The following is a 27639-nucleotide window of genomic DNA, read 5'->3' on the forward strand; positions in this document are numbered from 1 at the left end:
TCAAAATAAATAGCCTTTAATATGAAAAAAGTTTATTACATATGTAAGTAAACTGCAAATTCTTGCAGTTCTCTCTCTCTCTCTCTCTCTCTCTCTCTCTCTCTCTAACACACCAATTAACAGTACATGTTATCTTTAGTTGTTAACATCCACCATTCCTACAATATTTACCAAAATAACTAAATGTGCACACATCACAGTTTCTGTCCCGGATACAAATTTCTCGCTTCCAGGGTGTTATAATTTTGTATATGTTTTATGCAAAATACCAAACTGCTGAGCAGCATCTTATTTACAATACAGCAGCGAATAACTTCTACTGTAATGACTCGGTATTTATGAAACAATTGAGAAATGATAATACACGTTTCTTCAGGAGTATTAAAAATTAAATGGCATGATACATTGTGAATGCAACCATTATTTGCTTTTTATTCTGCTTATACAATGAGCTCTAGTCTTTGAATTGCAAGCATTTCATAGACAAAATTTTCAACTGAAAATGTGAAAAACTTTATGACCTATAAAGAAAGTTCAAAGCACATTTACTTGATACAAATGTAAATAATAATAAATTATTTTATAACTTGTAAAATGATACACATAAAAAAATTTACAATAGCAGCAAGTAATTATGGACCACATAAACATTTATTATGGAGAAAAATCAACACATGTTCAATACATCAATTTTTACATTGCATGACCATTAATTTTGACCATCAATCCACACTGAAATCTGTTTGTTTACAACAGGTTTGGTATTAGATCACTGCTATCTAAGATAATATGCAACTCCAGTATGTAATGTGATTTGAGATTGGAAAATCTGAAAGAGTGAACCACACAAATGTTATGCCATCAAATCTCTACAACATTACATGAAGACTAATTACAGAAGAGAGAGAGGAATGTAACAAATTTCACTAAATGTAATGCTGCACTAGTGATACCCAAGAAGAACAAAAATTGACCTGGGGTAATATCTGCCACATCCATTAAGAGCACTTTTTGTGTTGGTATGTCAATTGACTTATGTTCCTAAAATGATGGCACAGATGCTTTTGCTGCAAAGACCTTTTAATTGGAACACAGAGGACTGTATGAGGGTTTATAACATGCAAGGAATTATAAAATAATTACATGAACCCCACGATTTAAGATCCAAATATAAATCAACAGAATTATAATGTAATTCTTCATGCTTGTGGACTGTTCTAGATATCTTACAGAAATCACTCTCTTACCATAAGCTGTCATGAAAGCAAGAAAGAGGGCAACTAAGTTTGTGATAGATGGTCTCAACTCAATGGCCATGATACAAAAACTTTTGAAAAACTTTCAGTTCCATGGTTTACTACAAAACACAATCCTTCAAATTCACTTAATGAAGAATTTAAACTAATGCCAATTTACAAAGTAACTACAGTTCAGAATATAAATTAAATGATGAAATTAATCCAGCCAAGAATAAAAAATTTAAAAATCAACAAAATTTAAATTAATGTACACAAGAAGAAGAATTAAATCTTTACATTTTAAAATACACAACCATGACAATAGTTCTTACTTTTAGCAATATCTGTTGTAAAAGAAACTAAACACAAGAAGAGAGAAAAAATTAAAGGCAACTACTGTCATCATCAGTTTCAACATGGTGAATTTCACAACTTAGCCTTTTAGAATGATGCATAACAGTTTAAAACTTAATATCTGAATGTTCTTCTGGGAGAACAATTCAACTATTGTGGACCCAGTTTTTTGACAAATATTTTTGCACTGCTAGCGAAATGTGTACATTAGTAACAGAATAACGCACACACTAATGACAACACCCAAAATGATAGAATCTCTACGTTTCCTGAAGTTGATCCTCTGCACGAGGCTGCTGATCATTGGGAAGCGGTTGGATAAATCATGCATCCTTGTCTGAAACTTCTTAAAAGCATGTCTCTGAGAAACTAAGTGTTCCCTCGTGTCCAAAGCAATTGAAATCTGCTCATCTATTAGACGATCAGAGCTGGAAGAAAAATTAATTTTATTACACTCTACGTAATTTGCAGGTGACTATGGTATCTTAATTTAATTACAGGGAGTAACAAAAATATATTTGTAGAACATATGATGGCTGTCACAGAGGACTCAGTAGAGTATTTTCATGCAAACAACTTAGTTACAGTTCTACAGGGGAAAAAATTCCAATGTAACATCAAGCTCAAAAGTGTTCAAACGACCTGAACTGCATTTCACCTGATCTGTATGCAACCCACATAACACACCCGTCTTGTAAGTGGTCTGTTCTCTTTCCAGTACAGGCGTTTGACCATACAAAATGGTTACTGCAAGAGACTGCAAAAGGTAACTGCTCTGTATGGCTTTCAATCCAGATGCAAACTAATGCCATGATAATGCAAATATCAGAAAACAAGTTATTAGACATGACACAACCATTAAACTTGTAAACTCAAATTTATTACAATTAATGACATTTCAAAAACCAACATTAACCTTGAAATTATATGCTGAAAATGCTGCAATGGACTAGGATCCCGCACTGTAATCCATCAACTATTGTTCATGTTAACTAACCACAAAAGATCTTAAATATGGCTTCAGTCATAAGTAACAAAGTTGCACACTTTTAAAGTTGAAATAATGTGACTACAGTTTTGTGTTGGATGGAGATTTGAACCCACTGGATTGTTAACTAAGCAGAAACAAATGTTAAAAAATCATACGACAAGATGAAAAAATTTTGCATTATTGGGATTCGATCCCAACACCTATCGTTGTTGACTTCTAGTCACTCACAGACTTTGAAAATATGTTTACTTCACCAGCAGATGTCTAGACGGGAAATAACACAACCAAAAGTTCTATGTTGACTGGGAATCAAACCCTACACATATCATTATTGTTGACTACACAAGGAAAGGGATTGAATATCATATACTTTTTCACCAGTAACTAGGAGTGGCATTTTTAAACCTGAAATGATAAGATGAGAAGTCTGTGTCTGACTGGTAGTTGAAACCAGTATCCATTGTTATTGTTGGCAAAGTATGGAGAAACATCAAAAAATTATAATAATTTGACACCTGTAGTTTGGTGCGCGCATGCTACAACTTGAAATAACAGGATAGAAACTTTTGTGACACACCGGGATTTGAACTCACACATGTGCCAATCGTGGAGACCCTGAGTAGTTCAGTGTCATGGGCAAACAATGAAACACTGGAAATTTATTACCTCAAAAGGGTCAAACCCAATGAAAAGGAGATGTGAGTGTGAGTCTAGGCCAGTATCAATATTTTCAATATTTCATGTTCCAGCACAAGAAGAAATAAGTGCTCTATGACCTTACATGATGACTGGCTCATTAATAAAAGAACTCTTGTACAAAAGCTAGTTTCAACATGGCATGACTTCCACCACTGTCGTGGCCCAATCTACATCAACTCACCTTCAGTATGTAGCGATGGGACGCCACTTTTAGTGTGAAGTGGGAACCAGACGTGAAGAGGGGATGTTTCTGCTTGTTAAAGTGATTGTCTGATGTGAGAATTGGACCCAGACCTTAAGCATACATAGCTAGAATCTTTCCAACAGACCACCAACCTACACAGAGCACTGGTTCACAATTGTATCGTAAAGAATGATGATCCATGCTGAAAGAGAATCCAGATTCCCTTGAGGCTGATTACAAACTGCAAAATGTTCATTTCCTTGTTTGTTCACATCAATTTTCACTAGCTGCCTTGGCCACCTAATATGTGCTTTGGACTTTATTTTATAATCCCTGAAATAAAATCACATAACAGCCAGCTGCATGAACTGGCATTATGGTAGGATGCAGAAATTTGCGGAAATTTCTGTAGGTAGTGTTGCTGCTTACCACTTGCAATTCTGTACGTTCTTGTCACCTTGGTTCAACATGTGTCCAGTTGCCTAGTAGGCAAAGATCCACCATAGGCCTTGATAACTTGTTTAATGCACGCGGGCATTGATGCATGTAAGGCACGAATGGTGCCCTGTAGTATAGCCATCCATGTGGCATGCACCCATTGTTTGACCATATCCTAAAAATTTTCGACTGGTGACAAGTCTGGTGATCTCGCGGGCCAGGGCAAAAAACGAACATTCTGTAACACCAAGAAGGCACATGTTTGTGAGCAACATGTGGTCAGTCATCACTAGCTTACTGAAAAATCGCATCTGGGGTGTTGTGCAGAAAGGGTATGGCCACAGGTTGCAGGATGTTATTCACATAGGTCATACTGGTCACAGTGCCCTGTACCCAAAAGAACTCCCACAACAATAAAGCCTCGAATTGGCACTGTTTACCTCAAGCGAATGAGTCACAGTGATACCACTTGTCTTTTCTGTGGTGAATCAAAATGTGGCCATCATTTTCAAACAAACTGAACCTGGATTCATACAAAAATGCTATCTGATGCCATTCCTGTCCACAGTGGCATCGTTCCATGCACCATTGCCATGTAGCATGTTTCTGTACATTCATCAAAGGTAGGCGGAGAATGGGGTGACGTGCACGTAACCCATGCCATAATACATGGCAACAGACTCAACCCTGATAATGTATGATGTGTTACACTGTTCCAATGTTGCGCCAGAGCTGAGGAGGATGCTGATCTGTCCTCCAATGCCTTTAGGATTTGGCATTGATCTTCTCGGGGGATGGTCTGCGTGGTGTGACCTGACCCACCTTGTCATGTTCTACGGCCTTTTGTGAACCATTCTGTACACACCCAATGCACTGCCAAAACACTTTGTTCCAGACGAGCAGCAGTTTCTCAGAGGATGGATGCATGACATTCATCCCTCAAAGCTACCCACTCTTCTTTTATTGTATTTCTTTCGCCCATTCCTGTCAATCGTTCCCTTATGCTCTCCCTGAAACTCTCTACAACCTCTGGTTTTGTCAGTTTATCCAGGTCCCATCTCCTTAAATTCCCAACTTTTTGCAGTATCTTCAGTTTTAATCTACAGTTCATAACCAATAGATTGTGGTCAGAATCCACATCTGCCCCTGGAAATGTCTTACAATTTAAAACCTGGTTCCTGAATCTCTGTCTTACCATTATATAATCTATCTGAAACCTTCCAGTATCTCCAGGCCTCTTCCTTGTATACAACCTTCTTTCATGATTCTTGAACCAAGTGTTAGCTATGGTTAAGTTGTGCTCTGTGCAAAGTTCTACCAGGCAGATTCCTCTTTCATTTCTTACCCCCATTCCATATTCACCTACTACATTTCCTTCCTTTTCCTACTATCGAACTCCAGTCACCCATGACTATTAAATTTTCGTCTCCCTTCACTATCTGAATAATTTCTTTTATCTCATCATACATTTCATCAGTCTCTTCATCATCTGCAGAGCTAGTTGGCATATAAACTTGTACTACTGCGGTAGGCGTGGGCTTTGTGTCTTATCTTTGCCACAATAATGCGTTCACTATGTTGTTTGTAGTAGCTTACCTGCACTCCTGTTTTTTTTTTTTATTTTTATTTATTATTAAACCTACTCCGGCATTACCCTTATTTGATTTTGTATTTATAACCCTGTATTCACCTGACCAGAAGCCTTGTTCCTCCTGCCACCGAACTTCACTAATTCCCACTATAACTTTAACCCGTCCATTTTCCTTTTTAAATTTTCTAACCTACCTTCCCAATTAAGGGATCTGACATTCTATGCTCTGATCTGTAGAACACCAGTTTTCTTTCTCCGTGATAACAACTGAAAAATTCCTCACCTGAAAACATTAATACACTATACCTCCTTCTGAGGACACTTGTGATGAAGCAAGTAGGGATAATTTTAATTCCCCTCCTGTTTTGCCATCTGCCTCCTTAAACTCGTTTTTCCACTTTTAACAATTTACCATTAACATACATGAATATAATCTGCATTTCCATAAAAGAGAAAAGTTGGCCCTCAGTTTTAAAGAATGTAACACCAGATCTGATTTTGCGCTTAGTGTTAGGTATGTGATTGATTTTCTGATTTATTTTGACTATTCCTTGTTACTATCTTTTGATATAGGGCAGAATCAGTAATTGTTTCGTAACTGAAATTCTATTATTGACTTACAAACAAATATAAATTCCGTACTAATTATAAACATTTGGAAGACGAAATGCTTGTAGTCTTAAAGTATCTATTTATCTCTATTTGAAAACATGTTAGCAAAACCAGCCCTTCATTAATTCCACAGTAATTAACAGTTTTGTAAAAAGTATTGATTGCATAACTATATATGTTAGTTACATCATTTAAACAAATAATATGGCCTAAATCTTGCAGTAGATGAAAATGTTAAAAGATGGAATTTTTCAATGTATTCAGTTAATTTAATGAGTTAAGTTGTAATTGTAATTTCTGAAAATTAAACTTCAAACAATGTGCAGTTTCAGCACCTATTATTGTGGTGATATACAAGGGCCAGTTTCTGGTCATGAGACAGTCAGTCCAGAGCCGAGTTTCAGACGAGAAACCTGTGCTGCTTAGAACGACAACAATGCATCAACTTAACAGTAAAATAAGTGTTACACCAATAGACCATGTGTTAAAACACTGACAATGTCTGCTCCATATGTACATTTCTATTCTTCAAGAACTGTGAACTTTGTGGTTAGGTTTTTACTGCTCTTAGATGTTCAATAGTAAACTACTGTAGCAGTATGTGGAGGTTCCCTGCAAACTATTAACGAGGCACATCGAAAGTGAAACAATAGTGCACTGGCCATATAACTGTATTATTGCGGGGGTTGTGAACAGTGAAATTAAAGTACTGTGAAATCAACTGTGCACCTGTCGGGTACATTATTTACAGTAGTCAGTGTCGGAATCCACAACCCGTTTTTCAGCCAGTGTAGCAACACAGCACATCGACACTGGGGACAACAAACGAAGAAATAAATAAAGCAGGTGGAACCAATACATGCTCTCTGGCCCTGATGCACTGCTGTCGACACCGACACGCATCATTTTTTTGCAGTACAGCAGCCGACCGTTGGCTCCTCAACATGCTGCACGTTGGCATTGTTGCCGTGGTAGATTCCTTAGTCCATAGAACCACTGAACTGATCCATCCTGTCATCACTTACTACCCTGCTACTTGAAGTAACAACTTCTGACAGAATTCACCCACTGATTTACTTTTAAGGGTATAAATTTATATTATTTGTAGTTTACTGGCTATGGTACCTTGAAAAATCTAGTTTAGTTGAGTGTGCTCTCATACTAATGGCTTCTGGGACAGTGTAATTAAAGAAGCTATTGAAATAAAAACCATTGAAAGCTCTCTTATTAAAGATTACAGGTTACAGCTCACCACAGTGTGGGACCCAGCAATCGCATGGTTGAAGTGGGTGCACTGAACATGGTGTCAATGTATGCCCATGTACGGTGATGCTGTAGGCACAACTAATGTCACAGCCAGCAGCTAGTGTAAATAAGAGTGTATCCGCAGCTCATCAGCAGACACTTCACATGACAGTGGCCAAGGAGTACTTGGTCAGAAGATAGAGGCATTTTTAACCACTTGATAAGACTGGAAGCTCAAGAACATTGTATTCAAAATTACTGCAACAAAACTGTACATTCTTACAGCATAAATTTAAATTGCCTGGGTTTCAATTATCGTCTTGTTTTCCTGTCCAACAAATTCAGGAAGCCCAACAACAAGTTAAATAGTACAGGAAATTGGCCACAGAATATCCTTTGAAGAACAAAAAATTTGTCAGCTGACCAATAATAAACAAAAACGCAGTAGAAGAACAGAAAATGAAAATCATAGGTAAATTTACATATGTAGATGGAATCATAAAATTTAAGCTCAACACGAAACCTATGTGGCAATACAGAATTAACAAACTGATAAAAGTACACTGTATGACAAAGAATACAAACAATAAAAAAGGCCTTACGAGAATAGTGGAGAAATTATGGAAAACTAAGAGCAACACTAACTGGATTACAGACATCATGGAATGTAAGAGAGACCTACATTTACAATAGAAGATTTCACAAGTGGACACTAGCGATCAGAAATGGAGTGAGTACAAGTCTAATGTGGAGGACTGCACACACCAGAAATCCAGGTGCCACTGTTACATCAGTACAATAACACTCGCTTGCTTGCTTGCTTCCTGCTGTAGTTCCACGAGTATGACGAGTCTGAGAATGGTGGTGCTGCAGTCAATTCCTACTCATTGACTATTTCTCTCTTACCAAAGCATGTAGAAGTACAGGGCTACTCATGATTTAGTACGACCGATTTTCAGGGTCAGATGGCCCTAATGAAGCTGTGTTTTTTGAGACTGTGGAGATGACGCAAAATGAAAATTAAGTCATGTAGTGTATACAATTGTACATGTGCTCCATTCACTACAATGTTTGATGCTATAGTCCATGCTACAGATTAAAAACATTCACAGTTCATGCAATGCAAACAAACTGATTGCATTCTTATTTATTCCACCTTCACCACAAGAAAACATATATGCTCTATCAAACAAAAACTGGGCCCAGAGCAACATCTCTGTTATGTCCCTGCGACCAAAAAGTGTGCTATTTGTGTATTCTTTTCAGCATGGCAACTTGCTTTTTTCGAATAATAGCAAAGTGTGGAGCTCACCAATCACTACTGTAACTTTCTCAAAACCTGCTGTAAATTTCAATAATTAATCATCATTTAGAGAAAACAATTCATTGTTGTTTCCCACACTGTTTTCACAAACTCCGCAATGTGCCGAAAGTGTATGTATGTCAACATAATTGTTATACATTTTCTGAATAGAAATTAAATATTAAGATAAATTTACAGCAGTCTTTGAAAATTTTTTATTCATATTTATATACACATGCACACACATACACACACAGATATAATTTATATTGACATATAGTAATTGTAGTAATCATCATGCCCAATACTACCCATGTAGCGGCAATGTGGCAAGCCCTCAGTTACACCTGCGAACTCGAATACTTGCTCTCCTATCTTTGCCGGTATAGTAACCAACAACAGACTCAAGTCATGAGTTTTCAGTTAAACAGGCAGCGATGGAGACTTGTGAGTCTAGTCTCTGAGTGTACAGAAACAATGTAGGATCCGCTGGTGAATTTAAAGTAAGTACACTTGTACAGAACTCATTTCTGTTCTCTAATGGGCACCTCTCATCCTGGACTCCGAGTGACATGCCCTTCCTTTTTAACCTTCCCAAACCTATACCCCTCTCCCCTGTGAGGAAGCAATAATAGTTGCAGAAGGTAGGATAGTGTGTGTACTTTTTGTGTGTGTGTACTGACAGTACTATACATTTCACTATGACAAAAATAGAACAGACTACAAACTATGATCAACAGACAGACATCCGACAAAATGTAATAGCACTGGGTCATCAGGAATTTGAAAACATTCAATATAAAGTTAAATAACTCATTCAATGTACACCATAAAATGAAATAAATAAAAAAGAAATCACAAATGTGAAAGTTTTCAACTTTGTTATACATTTTTTTCTGTGTAGGTATCTCCAAACAGAAAGCACTTTGGTAAAAAAATTCAATTCAACATACACTATGTGATCAAAAGTATCTGAACACCTGGCTGAAAATGACTTACAAGATTGTGGTGCTCTCCATTGATAATGCTGGAATTCAATATGGTGTTGGCCCACCCTTAGCCTTGATGACAGATTCCACTCTCACACGCATATGTTTGATCAGGTGGTGGAAGGTTACTTGGGGAATGGCAGCCCATTCTTCATGGAGTGCTGCACTGAGGAGAGGTTGGCATTCCAATACATCCCAAAGGTGTTCTATAGGATTTAGATCAGGACACTATGCAGGCCAGTCCATTATGGGGATGTTATTGTCATGTAACCACTCCACCACAGGCAGTGCATTATGAACAGGTGCTCGATCATGTTAAAAGATGTGATTGCCATCCCCGAATTGCTCTTCAACAGTGGGAAGCAAGAAGGTACTTAAAACATCAATGTAAGCGTGTGCTATGATAGTGCCACACAAGATAACAAGGGATGCAATCCCCCTCCATGAAAAACACCACCACACTATAACACCACTGGGAATTCGCAATACCCACACCCTGCCATCAGATCGCCACATTGGGTATGATGATTCGTCACTCCACACAACGTTTTTTCACTGTTTGATTGTCCAATGTTTACACTGCTTACACTAAGTGAGTCATTGTTTGGCATTTACAGGCATGATGTGTGGCTTATGAGCAGCCGCTAGACCTTGAAATCCAAGTATTCTCACCTCCTGCCTAACTGTCAAAGTACCTTCAGTGGACTCTGATGCAGTTTGGAATTCTTGTGTAATGGTCTGGATAGATGCCTGAATATCACATATTATGACCCTCTTCAACTTTCTGCGCTCTCTTGTCAGCCAACAGACAAGCCGGCCTGTATGCTTTTGTGCTGTACATGTCCCTTCACATTTCCACTTCAGTATCACATCGGGAACAGTGGACCTAGGGATGTTTAGGAGTGTGGAAATTTCACGTACAGATGCATGACACAAGTGACACCCCATCACCTGACCAAGTTCGAAGTCTGTGGGTTCAGCGGAGCACCCCATTCTGATGTCTAACGACTACTGAGGTCGCTGATATGTAAGTGGCAGCACAATATACCTAATATGAAAAATCTATGTTTTTGGGGATGTCCGGATACTTTTGATCACATAGTGTGTATGAGGAGGGGGCAGAGGTCAGAGGGAGGGGTAGTTTGTTATAATGAAACCTAATGGGATACAGGTACTTTCTGTATTAACAGTCATGAATTTGGCTGCAAGAATTGTAAGTGTGTCAGCATCCACCAGTACCCTTGGAAGGTAGTCAATAACATATTTATAATGATGGCACTTCAAGAAACATCCACACAATTCCAAAAACTGGAGAGCAACAAATCAGGTAAAATTACAGTGTGATAATTGGCTACAAAACAAACCAATGCAAGTTAGCCGAATAAGTCTTTATTGAAAATGGTAGTAAAGAATAAGAAAAGAAAAATCTTATAAATAATATAAATTTATTGCTTCACATGTGTATCACAAGTGTCTATTGACACAATAGATGTGTGGAATACAGTAGCTGCAACAAAATGGAAGAATTTTTCTAGCTGTAGTTTTAACTGTAGTAGTAGTAGTAGTAATATAACAATATACCAAGGTACTCTCCAATTTCAACACTACATAATTTTTAGATTAGAAGTGAAAATCTGTCTACACTGTGAAACTGCTGTAAGATGTTTGGAACACGGTACCTTTTATTGCACCATATATTAACCTGTCAAGCTGGGAGATGCAATACACACTCGCAAACTACTTACATCAGTGTTGGTAGTAACCTCTAGCGCTGCTACAACAAATTTTATCACAGCACTTCATGTGAGAAGCTACTTTGTCACATTAAAGTTGGGACTGTATTCACAAATGATGTATATCTTATTCAGGAAGACGCTGAACCAAAGGAGATACAATTTTATACAAGGTGTGCCCATAAAGCAGGAACTTACAATTATAAACAAATTTTTACTCAAGGTGCTGTTACAAACATTTATAATTCACCGAAGTAGCCCCCTTTGGATTTTATAAATTTTCTCAGCAACTCTGCCATGAAAGGCATGCGTCTTAGAAGGCAATGACAGGAACTTCATTTAAAGATTTTTTTATTCACAGTATTTTGGATTCAGGCTAGTCTTCATTCTCAGACACAGGAAATATTCTGTTGAAAACTGTTGAGAAACATGGGGGGGGAGAGGTTGGGTCAACACTGTCAAGTTGTGCTTGACCAAGAACTACTAGATAGGCAGGGAGTTGTGGAGAGCATTCTCATGGCGCAACTACTAGTACTGTATTCACAATCTCCTTCCACATTCTGACAACCCATTGTTTTGTGACGCTTCATGCTTTCCCAGCGGATATGTTGTAAATAGTCTTCACGGGTTTGCCGCCAGATCACTTTGTGCAAATTCCACAATATTTCCTCAGAGCAACTGTCCGGCATCTTCAGGTGGTTCAACCTTGCTGGCGGCTAGGTACAACTGACAGTATCTGCACATCGACGCCCCATTTCTAGAACATGCGCATGATGAATGTGCAGGTGTGGAAATCTCGCATATGAAATAATTTGCAGATAGATGGTGCCATATTCAAACTCACTCTGCCGAAAATCGCAAAGTGGCTCTCCTGCACGTGCACTGTACGCTGCGTTTGCCAACAGTGTGGCCAGATGTTACTCACCAACAGCTGTACTAGACCAACGTTATGACGGGTCTGTTATCGAATAATCTTGCTTTCATGTTGTAATTTAACAGCAGCCAATGTAGGGTTCCAGGCTGTCCTCAGCTGAAATCCTGCATCCTTGTTGATGAGATTATCAGCTGTATGGATATTACAATGATGCATTCCCAGAAAGATGATGCCGGGGATAAAACTGCCGTTTTTTCATAAATCATCCAATGTCCTGCACTCAGACAGTGTTCCACAATGGCCAACTTGTCCAGTTGACGAAGGTATGTATGACGTTGATGATCATAGCAGCATTGTTGTACTGTATGGCATGTCTGACCTATATATGCTTCCCCACACTGACAAGGAATGTTGTACACCCAACATTTCCTCAGGCCAAGGTCATCCTTAACCGAACCCAATAGCTTTCTCAGTTTTGCAAATGGTTGAAAAACACACTTAATTCCATATCTTACGAGAGCTCTTCCGATTCTTGATGACGTGGCACCAAAATACAGCAAAAAGGCCAAAGTGGTGGGTGTCTTCCTATCTTCATTCCGCTCCATAGATTGAACTCGCCTGGGCCTGAATACATTACGTATCTGTCTCTCAGAATAACTGTTTTGTCGGAACACTGTCTTCAAATATTGTATTTCACTTGACAGGCTTTCAGGATCAGATACCAGATGTGCTCTATGAACTAACATACATAATGCACTACCACATTGTGCAGGATGATGGCAGCTTGTGGCCTGAAGATATAGATCTGTATCCGTTGGCTTGCGTTACACGCTGTGTCCCAAGGTTCCATCTGCTTTCCTTCATACCAAAACATCAAGAGAAGGTAAAGTACCATCTTTTTCCACTTCCATTGTGAAGTTTATATTCAGATGGAGCAAATTCAGATGCTGAAGAAATGTAGGTAGAGTATGAAGTCCATGTGGCCACACCACACATGTATCATCCCCATGCCACAAAAAACAAGAGGGTTTGAGAATGGCTGACTGTAGCGATTTTTCTTCTAAGTCGTCCATAAAATAATTGGCCACCGCAGGAGACAGAGGGCTTCCCATGGCAACACCGTCCACTTGTTCAAAATATTGATCATTAAATAAGAAGTATGTTGAAATAAGCACGTGTTTAAATAACTATGTCCTCCTCAAACTTGTTGCTAATGAGCTCCAAAGAGTCCTGCAAGGACATCTTTGTAAATAAAGACACAACATCGAAACTTACTAGGAGATCTGACGAGTGCAATCTAAGAGTTTTCACATGACCTTTGAGATCTTCAGAGATGTGAATGTGATGGTCACGCTTGCCTATGAAAGGTCCCAATAGTGATGTCACGTGTTTGGCAACAAAATAAGTAGATGCTCCTATGTTACTTACAATGGGACGGAGAGGCGCCCCATTCTTATGGATCTTGGGTAGGCCATAGAGTCTAGGAGGAACTGCAGCCTGTTGATGCAAACCCTTAAAGACTTTCACTGGAATTGAGCTCTTCCTGATGAGTTCCACAGTCTTTCTTGGATCCTACCTGTCTGATCACTTTTTAATTTACTATACGCAGGATTGTCAAGCAGTTTGTATGTATTGCTGTTACATTCTGTGCATGAGAGAAGCACAGTAGCATTTACTTTGTCAGCAGGTAAGATGACGATGTCTTGATCTTCTCTCAATTCTCATAAAGCATTTCTTTCAGCTGAGGTGATGTTAAAGATGGACATCTTAGATGAAGCTTGAGTCAAGATGTGGCATGTATCATGCCTAATCTCTTTGGCAGCATCTTTAGGAAGTTTTGAAACAGCCTACTCCATTCCACGAATCACATCTTGGATGGAAATGGTCCCTGGTGTAGGTACAAACACCAAAACTGCAGCATCGCCCAAAGTCCTCTCCAGGAGATCAAACACGTTACGTCTTCTTGGCAAGTCTTCTTGCATTCGGGCTTCGAGTCAACCATATTTAGTCATTTGATGAACCTTAGCTTGTCAGTCCAGTCAGCCAGAGTCCAAGTGGCGCTGTCTACTCAGCTCCAGGATACCGCTGAAAAACTTTCCGAAATCTTCAGTTGGAGTGATAGTAATTGTTTGGACACCAAGAGCAATTCCTGACGTGTATAGAGCTCCCTGCTGCCGTTGGATAAGCAGCTGCAGCAGCAAGTCGTATACTCCTAGCTCACCCATTTGTTACATAGTTAATTCTTAATTTCTTTGTGTGTTTTTGGTACTTGTATTGTTTAATTCATAAATTTCGGGCGTATTATAGTATTTGAGAGTTGTAGCATCGCGTTTTAGTACCTGAATAGTGTAAATTCACGTAGTCGTTTGTATTCTGTTTTTGTTTTGAACGGCCAGTGTCGGTTGGTCACAGTCAGTGTGCTCCCTGCCGCCGTTGCATAAGCAGCTGCAGCAGCAAGTCGTATACTCCTAGCTCACTCATTTGTTACATAGTTTAATTCTTACTTTATTTGCGTGTGTTTGGTACTTGAATTGTTTAATTCATAAATTTCGGGCGTATTATAGTATTTGAGAGTTGTAGCATCGCGTTTTAGTACCTGAATAGTGTAAAATCGCGTAGTCTCCTTCGGCCGCCGAGCAGTGTCAGCAGTGCGCAAATAGCAGCATTACTGCATTAATTAGGCAATCTTGTATTTTAATAACCGTTTAAATTTTGTGTCGATTGGTTTGCGCTCTCTGTAGATTAGTTCAGACTTTCTTTGCACAACAGTTTTTAGCATGGATAGAAACTGCAACTGCTGTGTTCGGATGCAGGCTGAGTTGGCATCCCTTCGCTCCCAGATTCAGGCAGTGTTGGCTTCGGTCACACAGCTTGAGGCTGTTGCCAATGGGCATCACTGTGGGGTTCCGGATGGGGGTTTGTCGGGGATGGCCAGCTCGTCCCACGCATCCCCCGATTGGACTACAACTGTGGTTGCCCGGGATACTACCCGAATTGAGGCTGATCCCTCACCTGTGGTAGAGTGGGAGGTCGTCTCAAGCTGTGGCAGGGGGCGAAAGACATTCCGGAGGGCTGAACGGAAGGCCTCTCCAGTTTGTCTGACGAACCGGTTTCAGGCTCTGTTTCAGGCTGATACTGATCTTCGGCCTGACATGGCTGCTTGTCCTGTTCCAGAGGTTGCCCCTCAGTCTGCAAGATCCGGGCGGTCGCAGAGGGTGGGCTTACTGGTAGTCGGGAGCTCCAACGTCAGGCGCGTAATGGGGCCCCTTAGGGATATGGCAGCAAGAGAGGGGAAGAAAACCAATGTGCACTCCGTGTGCATACCGGGGCGAGTCATTCCAGATGTGGAAAGGGTCCTTCCGGATGCCATGAAGGGTACAGGGTGCACCCATCTGCAGGTGGTCGCTCATGTCGGCACCAATGATGTGTGTCGCTATGGATCCGAGGAAATCCTCTCTGGCTTCCGGTGGCTATCTGATTTGGTGAAGACTGCCAGTCTCGCTAGCGGGATGAAAGCAGAGCTCACCATCTGCAGCATCGTCGACAGGACTGACTGCGGACCTTTGGTACAGAGCCGAGTGGAGGGTCTGAATCAGAGGCTGAGACGGTTCTGCGACCGTGTGGGCTGCAGATTCCTCGACTTGCGCCATAGGGTGGTGGGGTTTCGGGTTCCGCTGGATAGGTCAGGAGTCCACTACACGCAACAAGCGGCTACACGGGTAGCAGGGGTTGTGTGGCGTGGGCTGGGCGGTTTTTTAGGTTAGATGGCCTTGGGCAAGTACAGAAAGGGCAACAGCCTCAACAGGTGCGGGGCAAAGTCAGGACATGCGGGGACTAAGCAGCAATCGGTATTGTAATTGTTAACTGTCGAAGCTGCGTTGGTAAAGGACCGGAACTTCAAGCGCTGATAGAAAGCACCGAAGCCGAAATCGTTATAGGTACAGAAAGCTGGCTGAAGCCAGAGATAAATTCTGCCGAAATTTTTACAAAGGTACAGACGGTGTTTAGAAAGGATAGATTGCATGCAACCAGTGGGGGAGTGTTCGTCGCTGTTAGTAGTAGCTTATCCTGTAGTGAAGTAGAAGTGGATAGTTCCTGTGAATTATTATGGGTGGAGGTTACACTCAACAACCGAGCTAGGTTAGTAATAGGCTCCTTTTACTGACCTCCCGACTCAGCAGCATTAGTGGCAGAACAACTGAGAGAAAATTTGGAATACATTTCACATAAATTTTCTCAGCATGTTATAGTCTTAGGTGGAGATTTCAATTTACCAGATATAGACTGGGACACTCAGATGTTTAGGACGGGTGGTAGGGACAGAGCATCGAGTGACATTATACTGAGTGCACTATCCGAAAATTACCTCGAGCAATTAAACAGAGAACCGACTCGTGGAGATAACATCTTGGACCTACTGATAACAAACAGACCCGAACTTTTCGATTCTGTATGTACAGAACAGGGAATCAGTGATCATAAGGCCGTTGCAGCATCCCTGAATATGGAAGTTAGTAGGAATATAAAAAAAGGGAGGAAGGTTTATCTGTTTAGCAAGAGTAATAGAAGGCTGATTTCAGACTACCTAACAGATCAAAACGAAAATTTCTGTTCCGACACTGACAATGTTGAGTGTTTATGGAAAAAGTTCAAGGCAATCGTAAAATGCGTTTTAGACAGGTACATGCCGAGTAAAACTGTGAGGGACGGGAAAAACCCACCGTGGTACAACAACAAAGTTAGGAAACTACTGCGAAAGCAAAGAGAGCTTCACTCTAAGTTTAAACGCAGCCAAAACCTCTCAGACAAACAGAAGCTAAACGATGTCAAAGTTAGCGTAAGGAGGGCTATGCGTGAAGCATTCAGTGAATTCGAAAGCAAAATTCTATGTACCGACTTGACAGAAAATCCTAGGAAGTTCTGGTCTTAAGTTAAATCAGTAAGTGGCTCGAAACAGCATATCCAGACACTCCGGGATGATGTTGGCATTGAAACAGAGGATGACATGCGTAAAGCTGAAATACTAAACACCTTTTTCCAAAACTGTTTCACAAAGGAAGACCACACTGCAGTTCCTTCTCTAAATCCTCGCACAAACGAAAAAATGGCTGACATCGAAATAAGTGTCCAAGGAATAGAAAAGCAACTGGAATCACTCAACAGAGGAAAGTCCGCTGGACCTGACGGGATACCAATTCGATTCTACACAGAGTACGCGAAAGAACTTGCCCCCCTTCTAACAGCCGTGTACCGCAAGTCTCTAGAGGAACGGAAGGTTCCAAATGATTGGAAAAGAGCACAGGTAGTCCCAGTCTTCAAGAAGGGTCGTCGAGCAGATGCGCAAAACTATAGACCTATATCTCTGACGTCGATCTGTTGTAGAATTTTAGAACATGTTTTTTGCTCGAGTATCATGTCGTTTTTGGAAACCCAGAATCTCCTATGTAGGAATCAACATGGATTCCGGAAACAGCGATCGTGTGAGACCCAACTCGCTTTATTTGTTCATGAGACCCAGAAAATATTAGATACAGGCTCCCAGGTAGATGCTATTTTTCTTGACTTCCGGAAGGCGTTCGATACAGTTCCGCACTGTCGCCTGATAAACAAAGTAAGAGCCTACGGAATATCAGACCAGCTGTGTGGCTGGATTGAAGAGTTTTTAGCAAACAGAACACAGCATGTTGTTGTCAATGGAGAGACGTCTACAGACGTTAAAGTAACCTCTGGCGTGCCACAGGGGAGTGTTATGGGACCACTGCTTTTCACAATATATATAAATGACCTAGTAGATAGTGTTGGAAGTCCCATGCGGCTTTTCGCGGATGATGCTGTAGTATACAGAGAAGTTGCAGCATTAGAAAATTGTAGCGAAACGCAGGAAGATCTGCAGCGGATAGGCACTTGGTGCAGGGAGTGGCAACTGACCCTTAACATAGACAAATGTAATGTATTGCGAATACATAGAAAGAAGGATCCTTTATTGTATGAGTATATGATAGCGGAACAAACACTGGTAGCAGTAACTTCTGTAAAATATCTGGGAGTATGCGTGCGGAACTATTTGAAGTGGAATGATCACATAAAATTAATTGTTGGTCAGGCGGGTACCAGGTTGAGATTCATTGGGAGAGTCCTTAGAAAATGTAGTCCATCAACAAAGGAGGTGGCTTACAAAACACTCGTTCGACCTATACTTCAGTATTGCTCATCAGTGTGGGATCCATACCAGATCGGGTTGACGGAGGAGATAGGGAAGATCCAAAGAAGAGCGGCGCGTTTCGTCAGAGGGTTATTTGGTAACCGTGATAGCGTTACGGAGATGTTTAACAAACTCAATTGGCAGACTCTACAAGAGAGGCGCTCTGCATCGCGGTGTAGCTTGCTCGCCAGGTTTCGAGAGGGTGCATTTCTGGATGAGGTATCTAATATATTGCTTCCCCCTACTTATACTTCCCGAGGAGATCAAGAATGTAAAATTAGAGAGATTCGAGTGCGCACGGAGGCTTTCAGACAGTCGTTCTTCCCGCGAACCATACGCGACTGGAACAGGAAAGGGAGGTAATGACAGTGGCACGTAAAGTGCCCTCCGCCACACACCGTTGGGTGGCTTGCGGAGAATAAATGTAAATGTAGATGTAGATCCTTTCTCTCACAAGTGCCGCACTCGCTCATCGTTTAATTCTAATGGCAGCAGCAGAATTTATAAATGCTTAAATTTAGCAAACATAGGGATGGTTTGCTGGTCGTGGCATCTTAGTAAAACTGCAGGGCTGCTTAACAATCTACCTCTCTTGCAACGTAACTTGTCAAACTCACATACATTCTTTGCCATCTCCTCCCCATAAAGGTACCAGATGTGACTCATCAAGCTTTCCTGGCAGATATGTTGTAAATAGTCTCCTTCATGGGTTTGTCACCAGATCAGTTTGTGTAAATTCCACAATATTTCCTCAGAGCAACTGTCCAACATCTTCAGGTGGTTCAACCTTGCTGGTGGCTCAGTACAACTGATGGTATCCGCACATCGACACCCTGTTTCTAGAACATGCGCGCGATGAATGTGCAGGTGCGGAAATTGCGCATACACAATAATTTGCAGATAGATGGTGCCATATTCAAACTCCCTCTGCCGAAAATTGCACAGTGGGACTCCTGTGTGTGTGCTGTACACTGCTTTTGCCAAAAGTGTGGCCAGACGTTACTCGCCAACGGCCATTTTACACCAATGTTATGACAGGTCTGTTGTCATTTAATAAGAAATGGTATCCAAGGAAGCTAGTGAAATGTGTACATCGATATGTATGGGGCAGGATGTGTACCTAATATGTTTCAAAATGCCACACATACAAATGGTATTTTCTGGTCCTCATAACTCGGGTTCTATTGGTGATGAGATAGCAGGGTCGAGTTTTTCGTATAACCATTCATATACCCAACAAAAGGATAGTCTTAGTGTCACTATCCTATACTACAGGATTAAAGTACAAGTACTACACACTTCCCCCTGTTTAGGTCGTTTTGCATTTGATGTTGTCTACGGTGGTCTTGATGGCACTTAGTGAGGCACTTTTAGTTCATGGGCAATTCCTCAGAATAACCCACAAAAGGATTTATTTTTATTTATTTATTTTTTTTGCTGTCACCAACAGGCCAAAACCCTACGGAGTACTTAGAGTCAGTTGTGTACAGCAAATGGCTAAAATTTTTAGATATATTTCAAAGATTCAAATCTTGAACAACCTTGAAAATTTTCTCAATATCTTTATCCATTTGCAAAATACTGAGGCACAAAGCTACCCTAATTCTATGCAAAAAATACAGTACAAGGCGAAAATCTAAATAATAAATAATAAATAATCACAACAAATTGCTCAAATTTCAATGGTATGTTCTCTAGGTGTTTATCTAGAGGAGCCATTTCCCAGTTTCCAAAAAATCTTTATCTGTTATTGAGAAACATCCCAAAAACTTGTTTTTTGGGTACCAAAATCCAGCTCTGGATTCTGAGATGGCTATGCATAGTGAATGGCTGAAGTTTTTAAGATATGTATTCCTTAGATCCTGATCTTGAACAACCTTAAAAATTTTCTTCATATCCCTTTCAATTTTTGAGAAACAGAGGTTCCAATTTACCCTGCTTGTACACAAAATATGCATGTAAAATCCAATGTGAGATGAAAATGTAGTTCATAAAGTGACATGATATGCTGTAAAGCATCCCTGTTATGATCTAGGAGCCACACATTGTAGTACTGAAGCACATTCAAAATTTTTGTGTGTATAAGATCCAGTCTGAGGCATAAAAGTAGTTTTCCGTTATTTCAATTTTACATAAATAAACAATCTAAATTTTACTAACTAGTACATTTCTTTTCATACAAATCACATGCCCTGCTGCAGCAGAAAATGCTCCTATCGGAGCGCAAAAAATGTGAATATGTTCCTTTTTATTTAAAAGACTGACTGAAAAGTGGGGTACCAGTGCTCCCTCCTACCTTCCTCAGCACGTTTCAAAAATTTTCCAATAATTTTGGCATGCAAACATATTTGTGCGTTCTTGTACAGAGTGAGAAGAACACAGCGGCAAAGAAATGGAAAAGTAATAAATACAAGAAGACAGTAGACAGTGGGTGTGGTAAGGAAAGAGCAAAGATGAGAATGGCAATGTGATAGAATGGCAGTGGAACACTGTTGACAATGACACAACAGTGCTAGGAAAAGAGTGAAGGAGACAGTGCTAGCAGGAGAAGGAATAAAGACAAGGAGAAAGAGGAAGTGGGTGAGAGCCAGTTATAATGAAAGATAAATTATATGACAATGACAATGAAGAAGAAATGGATAATGACAATGAGAAGAGACAGCAGCAGTAGGAAGGAAGGAATGAGATACTAGCAGTAAGATAGAGCAAGAGGGAGATCGTGACAGTGAGACTGTAGCAGGGGGACAGAACAAAGGAGACTGTGGCTGTGACACAGCAGACAGTGACAGAGAGACACAAAGAGATAATGTCAATGAGTCAGGCAGAATGAGTGAGTGAGAAAGGGCAACTGGGAATGGTCAGTTATGAGCGACTTCAAATGATGAACTAGAGAGTGTGAATGAGTTACATTTAGGGGAGTTTGAGGTGAGTTGCATGTTAAAGAAGTGCAAATATGTTTGCAGGCCAAAATTTTTGGGAAAGTTTTCAAGGTGTTGAGGGAAGTAGAATGAGGAAGCTGGTACCCCACTTTTCAATCAGTCTTTGAAAGAAACAGGAACATAGTTGCATTTTTTGTGCTGTGATGCAGCATTTCTCTGCTGGTGATAATCCTCATTTAAATGACGGGCAGAGAGAAGTATGAGGTACTGGCAGAAGTAGAACTGTGAGGTCATGTTGTGAGCTGTGCTTGGGTAGCTCAGTCAGTTGAGCACTTGTCCATCAAAAGCAAAGATCCAAGTTTCAGTCTCAGTCTGGCACAATTTTAATCCGCCAGGATGTTTCAATAATGTCCAGATTGTTCTAGTTTTATTCTTGGTGTGTTTTATTTATCGAGAATAGGGCCGAGTCTGACATTTTTTATAAGAGACTGAGAATTTTAAAATACTAAATGGTAACGGGCATTTCAGTTCTTGTCTATAGCTTGTCCTATAAATTAGGGCATGCTGTCTCTTCCTAGGGCAAGATACTTTAATGAGAGAAGTTATCCATCCTTATCTTTGTTTTGATTCAATTTTGCACTTATTTATCTGAGAGGACAACAAGATTCAAAGTTCTGTAGGAACATGTTTAAGAAAGAATTATATCTTCTTCTACATTGTTTGCTTTAGAAATGTCTCCTCTGTTTTTTTCCTGTATCCTCTTTCCAAACACTTAATGTCTGGCATGAGCATTCAAGGAAATTACGATTATGGTGTAATAATTACCTTTGAGCTTATTGACCTTAGAATTTCCTTTTTATCAAAGGAAAAATAAATATTAGCTTGTGATGTGATGTCAATTTCAGTTCACAAACCGTTAAGTGTGTAACGTAAAAATACATTGACTGCTGGGAAAGAGGCAGAAAAGACAGGAAATTCATGAACACAGCCCAAGGATGGCCCACATTAAGCTTCAGTCTCGCAATTGATATTTTACATTCTTCAAACAGAGTGCTCCGCTTGTAATAAAGTTATTGCCCTCCGATGTAATCTACACTTCATGCTACACTTATGGATATCTGTCACCACAGCTAAGACTACACATTCACATTCATTGCCAATTCACAATCAAACTGTAAACTTTCATGTTAATCTAGACCTCTCAGTATAAGACACATCCATCTGTAATGATAAACAAGATTTAATGTTTCTGCTGAAATCCACACTAACTTAGCAAATAAATGTAATAATATGTCATACACCTGTAACAATATTGTCAATATGAGGAAATTACAGAAAGTGAAGGATGGGCCATCCACACAATGTGAGGACTTTTGTATTTTCCTGGATATGTATATAAATACATATCCAGGGCACTTCGAAACTACCGTACAAACTTTGGGGACAGATTCCTTACACCAAAACCAGAAACAATGTTCAGTAAATATGGGCTCTAAAATGCACAGCTATGAGCACTTTTTTATCTTCGTTACTGTGAGATACATCTCTTCTACTGACCAAGTGCTCACTGTTTGTAAGGTATGCATTTTAGAGCCCATGTTTACTAGACTTCTTTTTGTTTTGTTTTGGTGTGTAAGAAACTTATTTCCAAAGTTTGTAGAAGTATTTTTAGAGCACTATGTATAGTTAAAAGCTTGTGTACTGGCTACTTCGTATCATCCTTCCACTGGCCCTTTCAACCTAACATGACTATAAGTTTATGTTCAGAATATTCGGTTACTGCTACAATTTTCTTTTTGTAAATGATGAGTGTCTCAAAACTGATTACTAGATTAATTTCCTGTTGTCGCAGTGCTTCAAAGTAAACACTGCATAAAATAAGAGTTAAATTTTGCATAAAATCTACTCCAGATTACCAAGAGCAGCCACTATGGTAAAGTACATCTTTAATTTTTACTTACATGAAAAGAAAGTACTCACAGCATATTGTGATGGAAAAATAAGCAATACTTACTTTCGAACATGTTCGCTTTCCTTCAGGTACATATCCATTCGTCTATTCAAGCCACCAGATGAAGATTTGAAAGAACTGTGGAGGGAGAAGTAATAAAATAAACATTTGGACGATCAAAATCAGGCCAATCAAAACAGTTTTCAAGTGATGAAGTGGAAATTACACTGTTGCCTATTTACTAGCTATATTTACCAAAAAGTATTACTTACCCTGACTGAAACAAGATATTACAATTATGATTTTGTATTCACATATTTATTGCAAAAAACAGATGTTTACATGAGAGTTTCTCACTTCTATGTACACCATTCAAAACATTTGTAATACAGACATTAAAGCTGTAAGCATGTTCAGTTTTTATGATACCAAAAATAATCAAATGGATAGATAAAAAAAAATCTACTCACCAAGTGGCGCGTACGCGCGCCCACACACACACACACACACACACACACACACACACACACACACACACAGGTTTAACTTTTACAAGCTTTCAGAGCCAGTGGCTCCTCCTCCTGGCAGAAGAGTTGAAGGGGAAGGAAGTAAGGGCGGTGAAGGAAAAGGATTGGAGAGGTTTAGGGAATGGGGTACAGTTCTGAAAAGTCACCCAGAACACCGGGTCATGTGGGACTTACCGGATGGGATGAGAAGCAGAGACTGATTGTTGGGGACTGCACTGCATGAGATTTGAAAACCTGAGAGCTTAAAGGTGGAAGACAGATAATATGCAAGACAGGGATTACTACTAAAACATCACACACGAGTTAATAAGACTGAAAAGCTAAGAGAATTGTATACAATTAATATTTCAATCAGCTACTTCAACAAGGCCATGACTTCCTAAAATCATGCCCTGAAATGAGATCCATTCTGTCTGAGATTTTGCCCACCACACCTAGAACAGTTTTTTGTCACCCTCCCAATCTCTGCAGTGTCCTTATCAGATCTTACACTACATCTGCACCCCATCTCTCAACCTTTTGGCTCCTACCCGTGTGACTGCGCGGCTTCAAGACTTGCCCTATGCACCCTCCAACCACCACCTATTCCAGCCTTGTAATGGCAAAACATATACTCCAGACAGAAGTAAAGCTGCGAGGAGGGAGCATGAGTCGTGCTTGGGGTGCTCAGTTGGTAGAGCATTTGCTCGCGAAAGGCAAAGGTCCCGAGTTCGAGCCTCGGTCCGGCACACAGTTTTAATCTGCCAGGAAGTTTCAAAACATATACTATCAAAGGGAGAGCCACCTGTGAAACGACAAGTCATATACCAACTTTTATGTAAACACTGTTCGGCCTTCTACATCGGCATGACTACCACCCAGTTATCAGTCAGGATGAATGGGCATAGGCAAAAGGTGTATACTGGCAACACACAATATCCTCCTGCAGAGCATGCTCTACAACATGACAGTCATGACCTCAATACCTGTTTCACCACACATGCCATCTGGATTCTTGCCCCAGACACCAGTTTCTCAGAACTACACAGGTGGGAACTAGTGCTATATGTCCTTTGTTCTCGCTACCCACCTGGCCTCAATTTGTTACTTCCTTCTGTCTCAGAATTTCTTCACAGTAACTACTCCTATCCTCACACCATTTTAGTTTTCTACATCTTTCATTTTCTGACCTGTCTACTATTCGCCACCCCCTCCTACCTCTGTTACATACAATGCTCTTAGCTTTTCACTCTTATTAACTCGTGCATGATGTTTTAGTAGTAATCTCTGTCTTGCATATTACCTGTCTTCCATGTGCTCTCAGGTTTCCAAATCTCATCCAGTGCAGTTTCCAACAATCAGTCTCGCCTCCTCATCCCGTCCGGTAAGTCTCCCGTGACCTGGATTTCTGGGTGACCCCTGCCACTGCTTGGTAAGTAGATTTTTTTATCTATCCATTTACATTGAAAGGAGGATATAAGATGAACATCAACAAAAGCAAAATGCGGATAATGGAATGTAGTCGAATTAAGTCTGGTGATGCTGAGGGAATTAGATTAGGAAATGAGACACTTAAAGTAGTAAAGGAGTTTTGCTATTTGAGGAGCAAAATAACTGATGACGGTCGAAGTAGAGAGGATATAAAATGTAGACTGGCAATGGCAAGGAAAGCGTTTGTGAAGAAGAGAAATTTGTTAACATCGAGTATAGATTTAAGTATTAGGAAGTTGTTTCTGAAAGTATTTGTATGGAGCGTAGCCATGTACGGAAGTGAAACATGGACGATAAACAGTTTGGACAAGAAGAGAATAGAAGCTTTTGAAATGTGGTGCTACAGAAGAATGCTGAAGATTACATGGGTAGATCACATAACTAATGAGGAGGTATTGAATAGAATTGGGGAGAAGAGGAGTTTGTGGCACAACTTGACAAGAAGAAGGGACCAGTTGGTAGAACATATTCTGAGGCATCAAGGGATCACAAATTTAGCATTGGAGGGCAGCGTGGAGGGTAAAAATCGTAGAGAAAGACCAAGAGATGAATACACTAAGCAGATTCAGAAGGATGTAGGTTGCAGTAAGTACTGAGAGATGAAGAAGCTTGCACAGGATAGAGTAGCATGGAGAGCTGCATCAAACCAGTCTCAGGACTGAAAACCACAACAACAAACATTTACATTATACTGTCAATTTTTATGATTGTATCGTACGCAAACAAATTTGCCTTGGGTGGTTTATTTCTAAAAGAGACACATTGCAACTGTTTTACTCCGTAGGTGCTCAATTGTTTTTAGAACTCCTTTACTCTCCATATGGTTTTTCCTGTACAACGTTAGAGTTTCTCATCATGATCACAAGATTGTTTCTAAATCATTACTCTGTATTGGCCACACAGCTGAAACCAAATCATTATCTGCCAAAGCCATTTCCCCCATTTCATGGCAAAATTATTGCAGGTAAATATTGTCAATTTCCCAAACTAAGCAGCTTTACAGCTTTAATGCCAAAATTTTATATTGGATATGACATCTAATGAAATTAGAGAGCTTCTGAATAAAAAGTTCCAACAGGTGAAATCCTTGGAATTCATTCAGGAATTTTTCATCATGATTCAAGTTTAAGAAAACTAATATGCATCAGAGTTCAGTTATAACACTGGGAAATTGGAACAAAGAAAATAGATATTAAGCAATAGGAATCATTTCTTTCATTACTACTTTACCTTTGGGCCACACCAGTTAAAGTATGTCTTTTTAGTCATAAGCCATCCAAGGCAGTTTTGTTTGCATACAATACAAGCATAACTGTTACACGTCAGGTCAGGAACTGAATAATATCATCATGTTGTGGATGCAAGTAACTTACGGTTCTCAGTTAACATGTGCCAAAGATAATAATTACAATAAACATTATAGAACAAAACATTCTATTTAAAGGTAAATTATTTGTGCTCAACTTGTGCACGTATAGAAAGAATTGCGAAGAAAAAATCACTAACATTTGAACTCATTTCTGCTGTCTATTAGAGGGAGGCTGCTTATAAGGGGGATGGGATGCATGGCAGACAGGGGTACAGCTGTATGTGAGAAATGAGCTAATGTGAACTGAACACCACAGATAAGAATGAAAGATGTACTATAACGGAGTAATCCCATTTATGCAACTGTGAGAAGTTGATCTTGGTGGGAAGGGTATGGATGGCACGGGCTGTGCAGCAGTCATTGACATCAAATATGTTGTATTTGGAAACATGCTCTGCCACTGGGTTCTCGACTTTGCTATTGGCCTCAGCTTGGTGGTGTCCATTCATTCTGGTGAACAGCTGGTTAGTGCCATACCCACACAAAAGGCTATGCAGAAATTACGGCAGAGTTGATTTACAAGACAGATACACTTGTAATAGGATTTGAGTATAATGGTGTGGTTGTATGTGGCATGTGTTGCACCTGAGTATTTTACAGGCACATGGCCACTTTAGCAAGAAGTTGGAGTTGACAGTAAAAAAGTTTAAATCATCGTTCCCAGCACCTGGCAAAAATTACTAGGTCATTTATCTTCTGCAAATACAAAGTTTGCTATAGTACTTCATGCAGAAGTAATTATAAACAGTTTAGCTGATTAACGGACAACATAGTAAGACATTCTGAACCTAGTGTTTAGCTGAGGCATCATGATTTGCACTCTATTTCCATCCTCCAACTAACATAAGACATTCCTAGCAGCAAAGGAATCTCATTCCCTGTGCACTGACAAAGATGATACCAGCAGTCAATGATATTACTGGAGGGTGAGTTGAACAAAATAACAGTTTTATTTTTTTGCCTTAATGATGATAAATCTATGAAGAGCTT

At 39.9% G+C, this 27639-nt stretch overlaps 1 protein-coding gene across 2 annotated transcripts in view; it reads right to left on the reverse strand.

Annotated features, from left to right (window-relative positions):
- Positions 1-27639, reverse strand: part of LOC124545354 (Golgi SNAP receptor complex member 1) — a 55416-nt gene continuing 27777 nt past the window's right edge. For both annotated transcript variants that reach the window (XM_047124256.1, XM_047124257.1), the window contains exons 5-6: positions 23347-23421; positions 1-2020 (exon numbers count right to left, since the gene is read on the reverse strand). In XM_047124256.1, the coding sequence (XP_046980212.1) occupies positions 1783-2020; positions 23347-23421 (313 nt within the window). In that variant the 3' untranslated portion in view covers positions 1-1782. The remainder of the gene's footprint in view (positions 2021-23346; positions 23422-27639) is intronic.

The sequence above is a fragment of the Schistocerca americana genome, chromosome 8 (genome assembly GCF_021461395.2).
Source record: "Schistocerca americana isolate TAMUIC-IGC-003095 chromosome 8, iqSchAmer2.1, whole genome shotgun sequence".
NCBI lineage: Eukaryota > Metazoa > Arthropoda > Insecta > Orthoptera > Acrididae > Schistocerca > Schistocerca americana.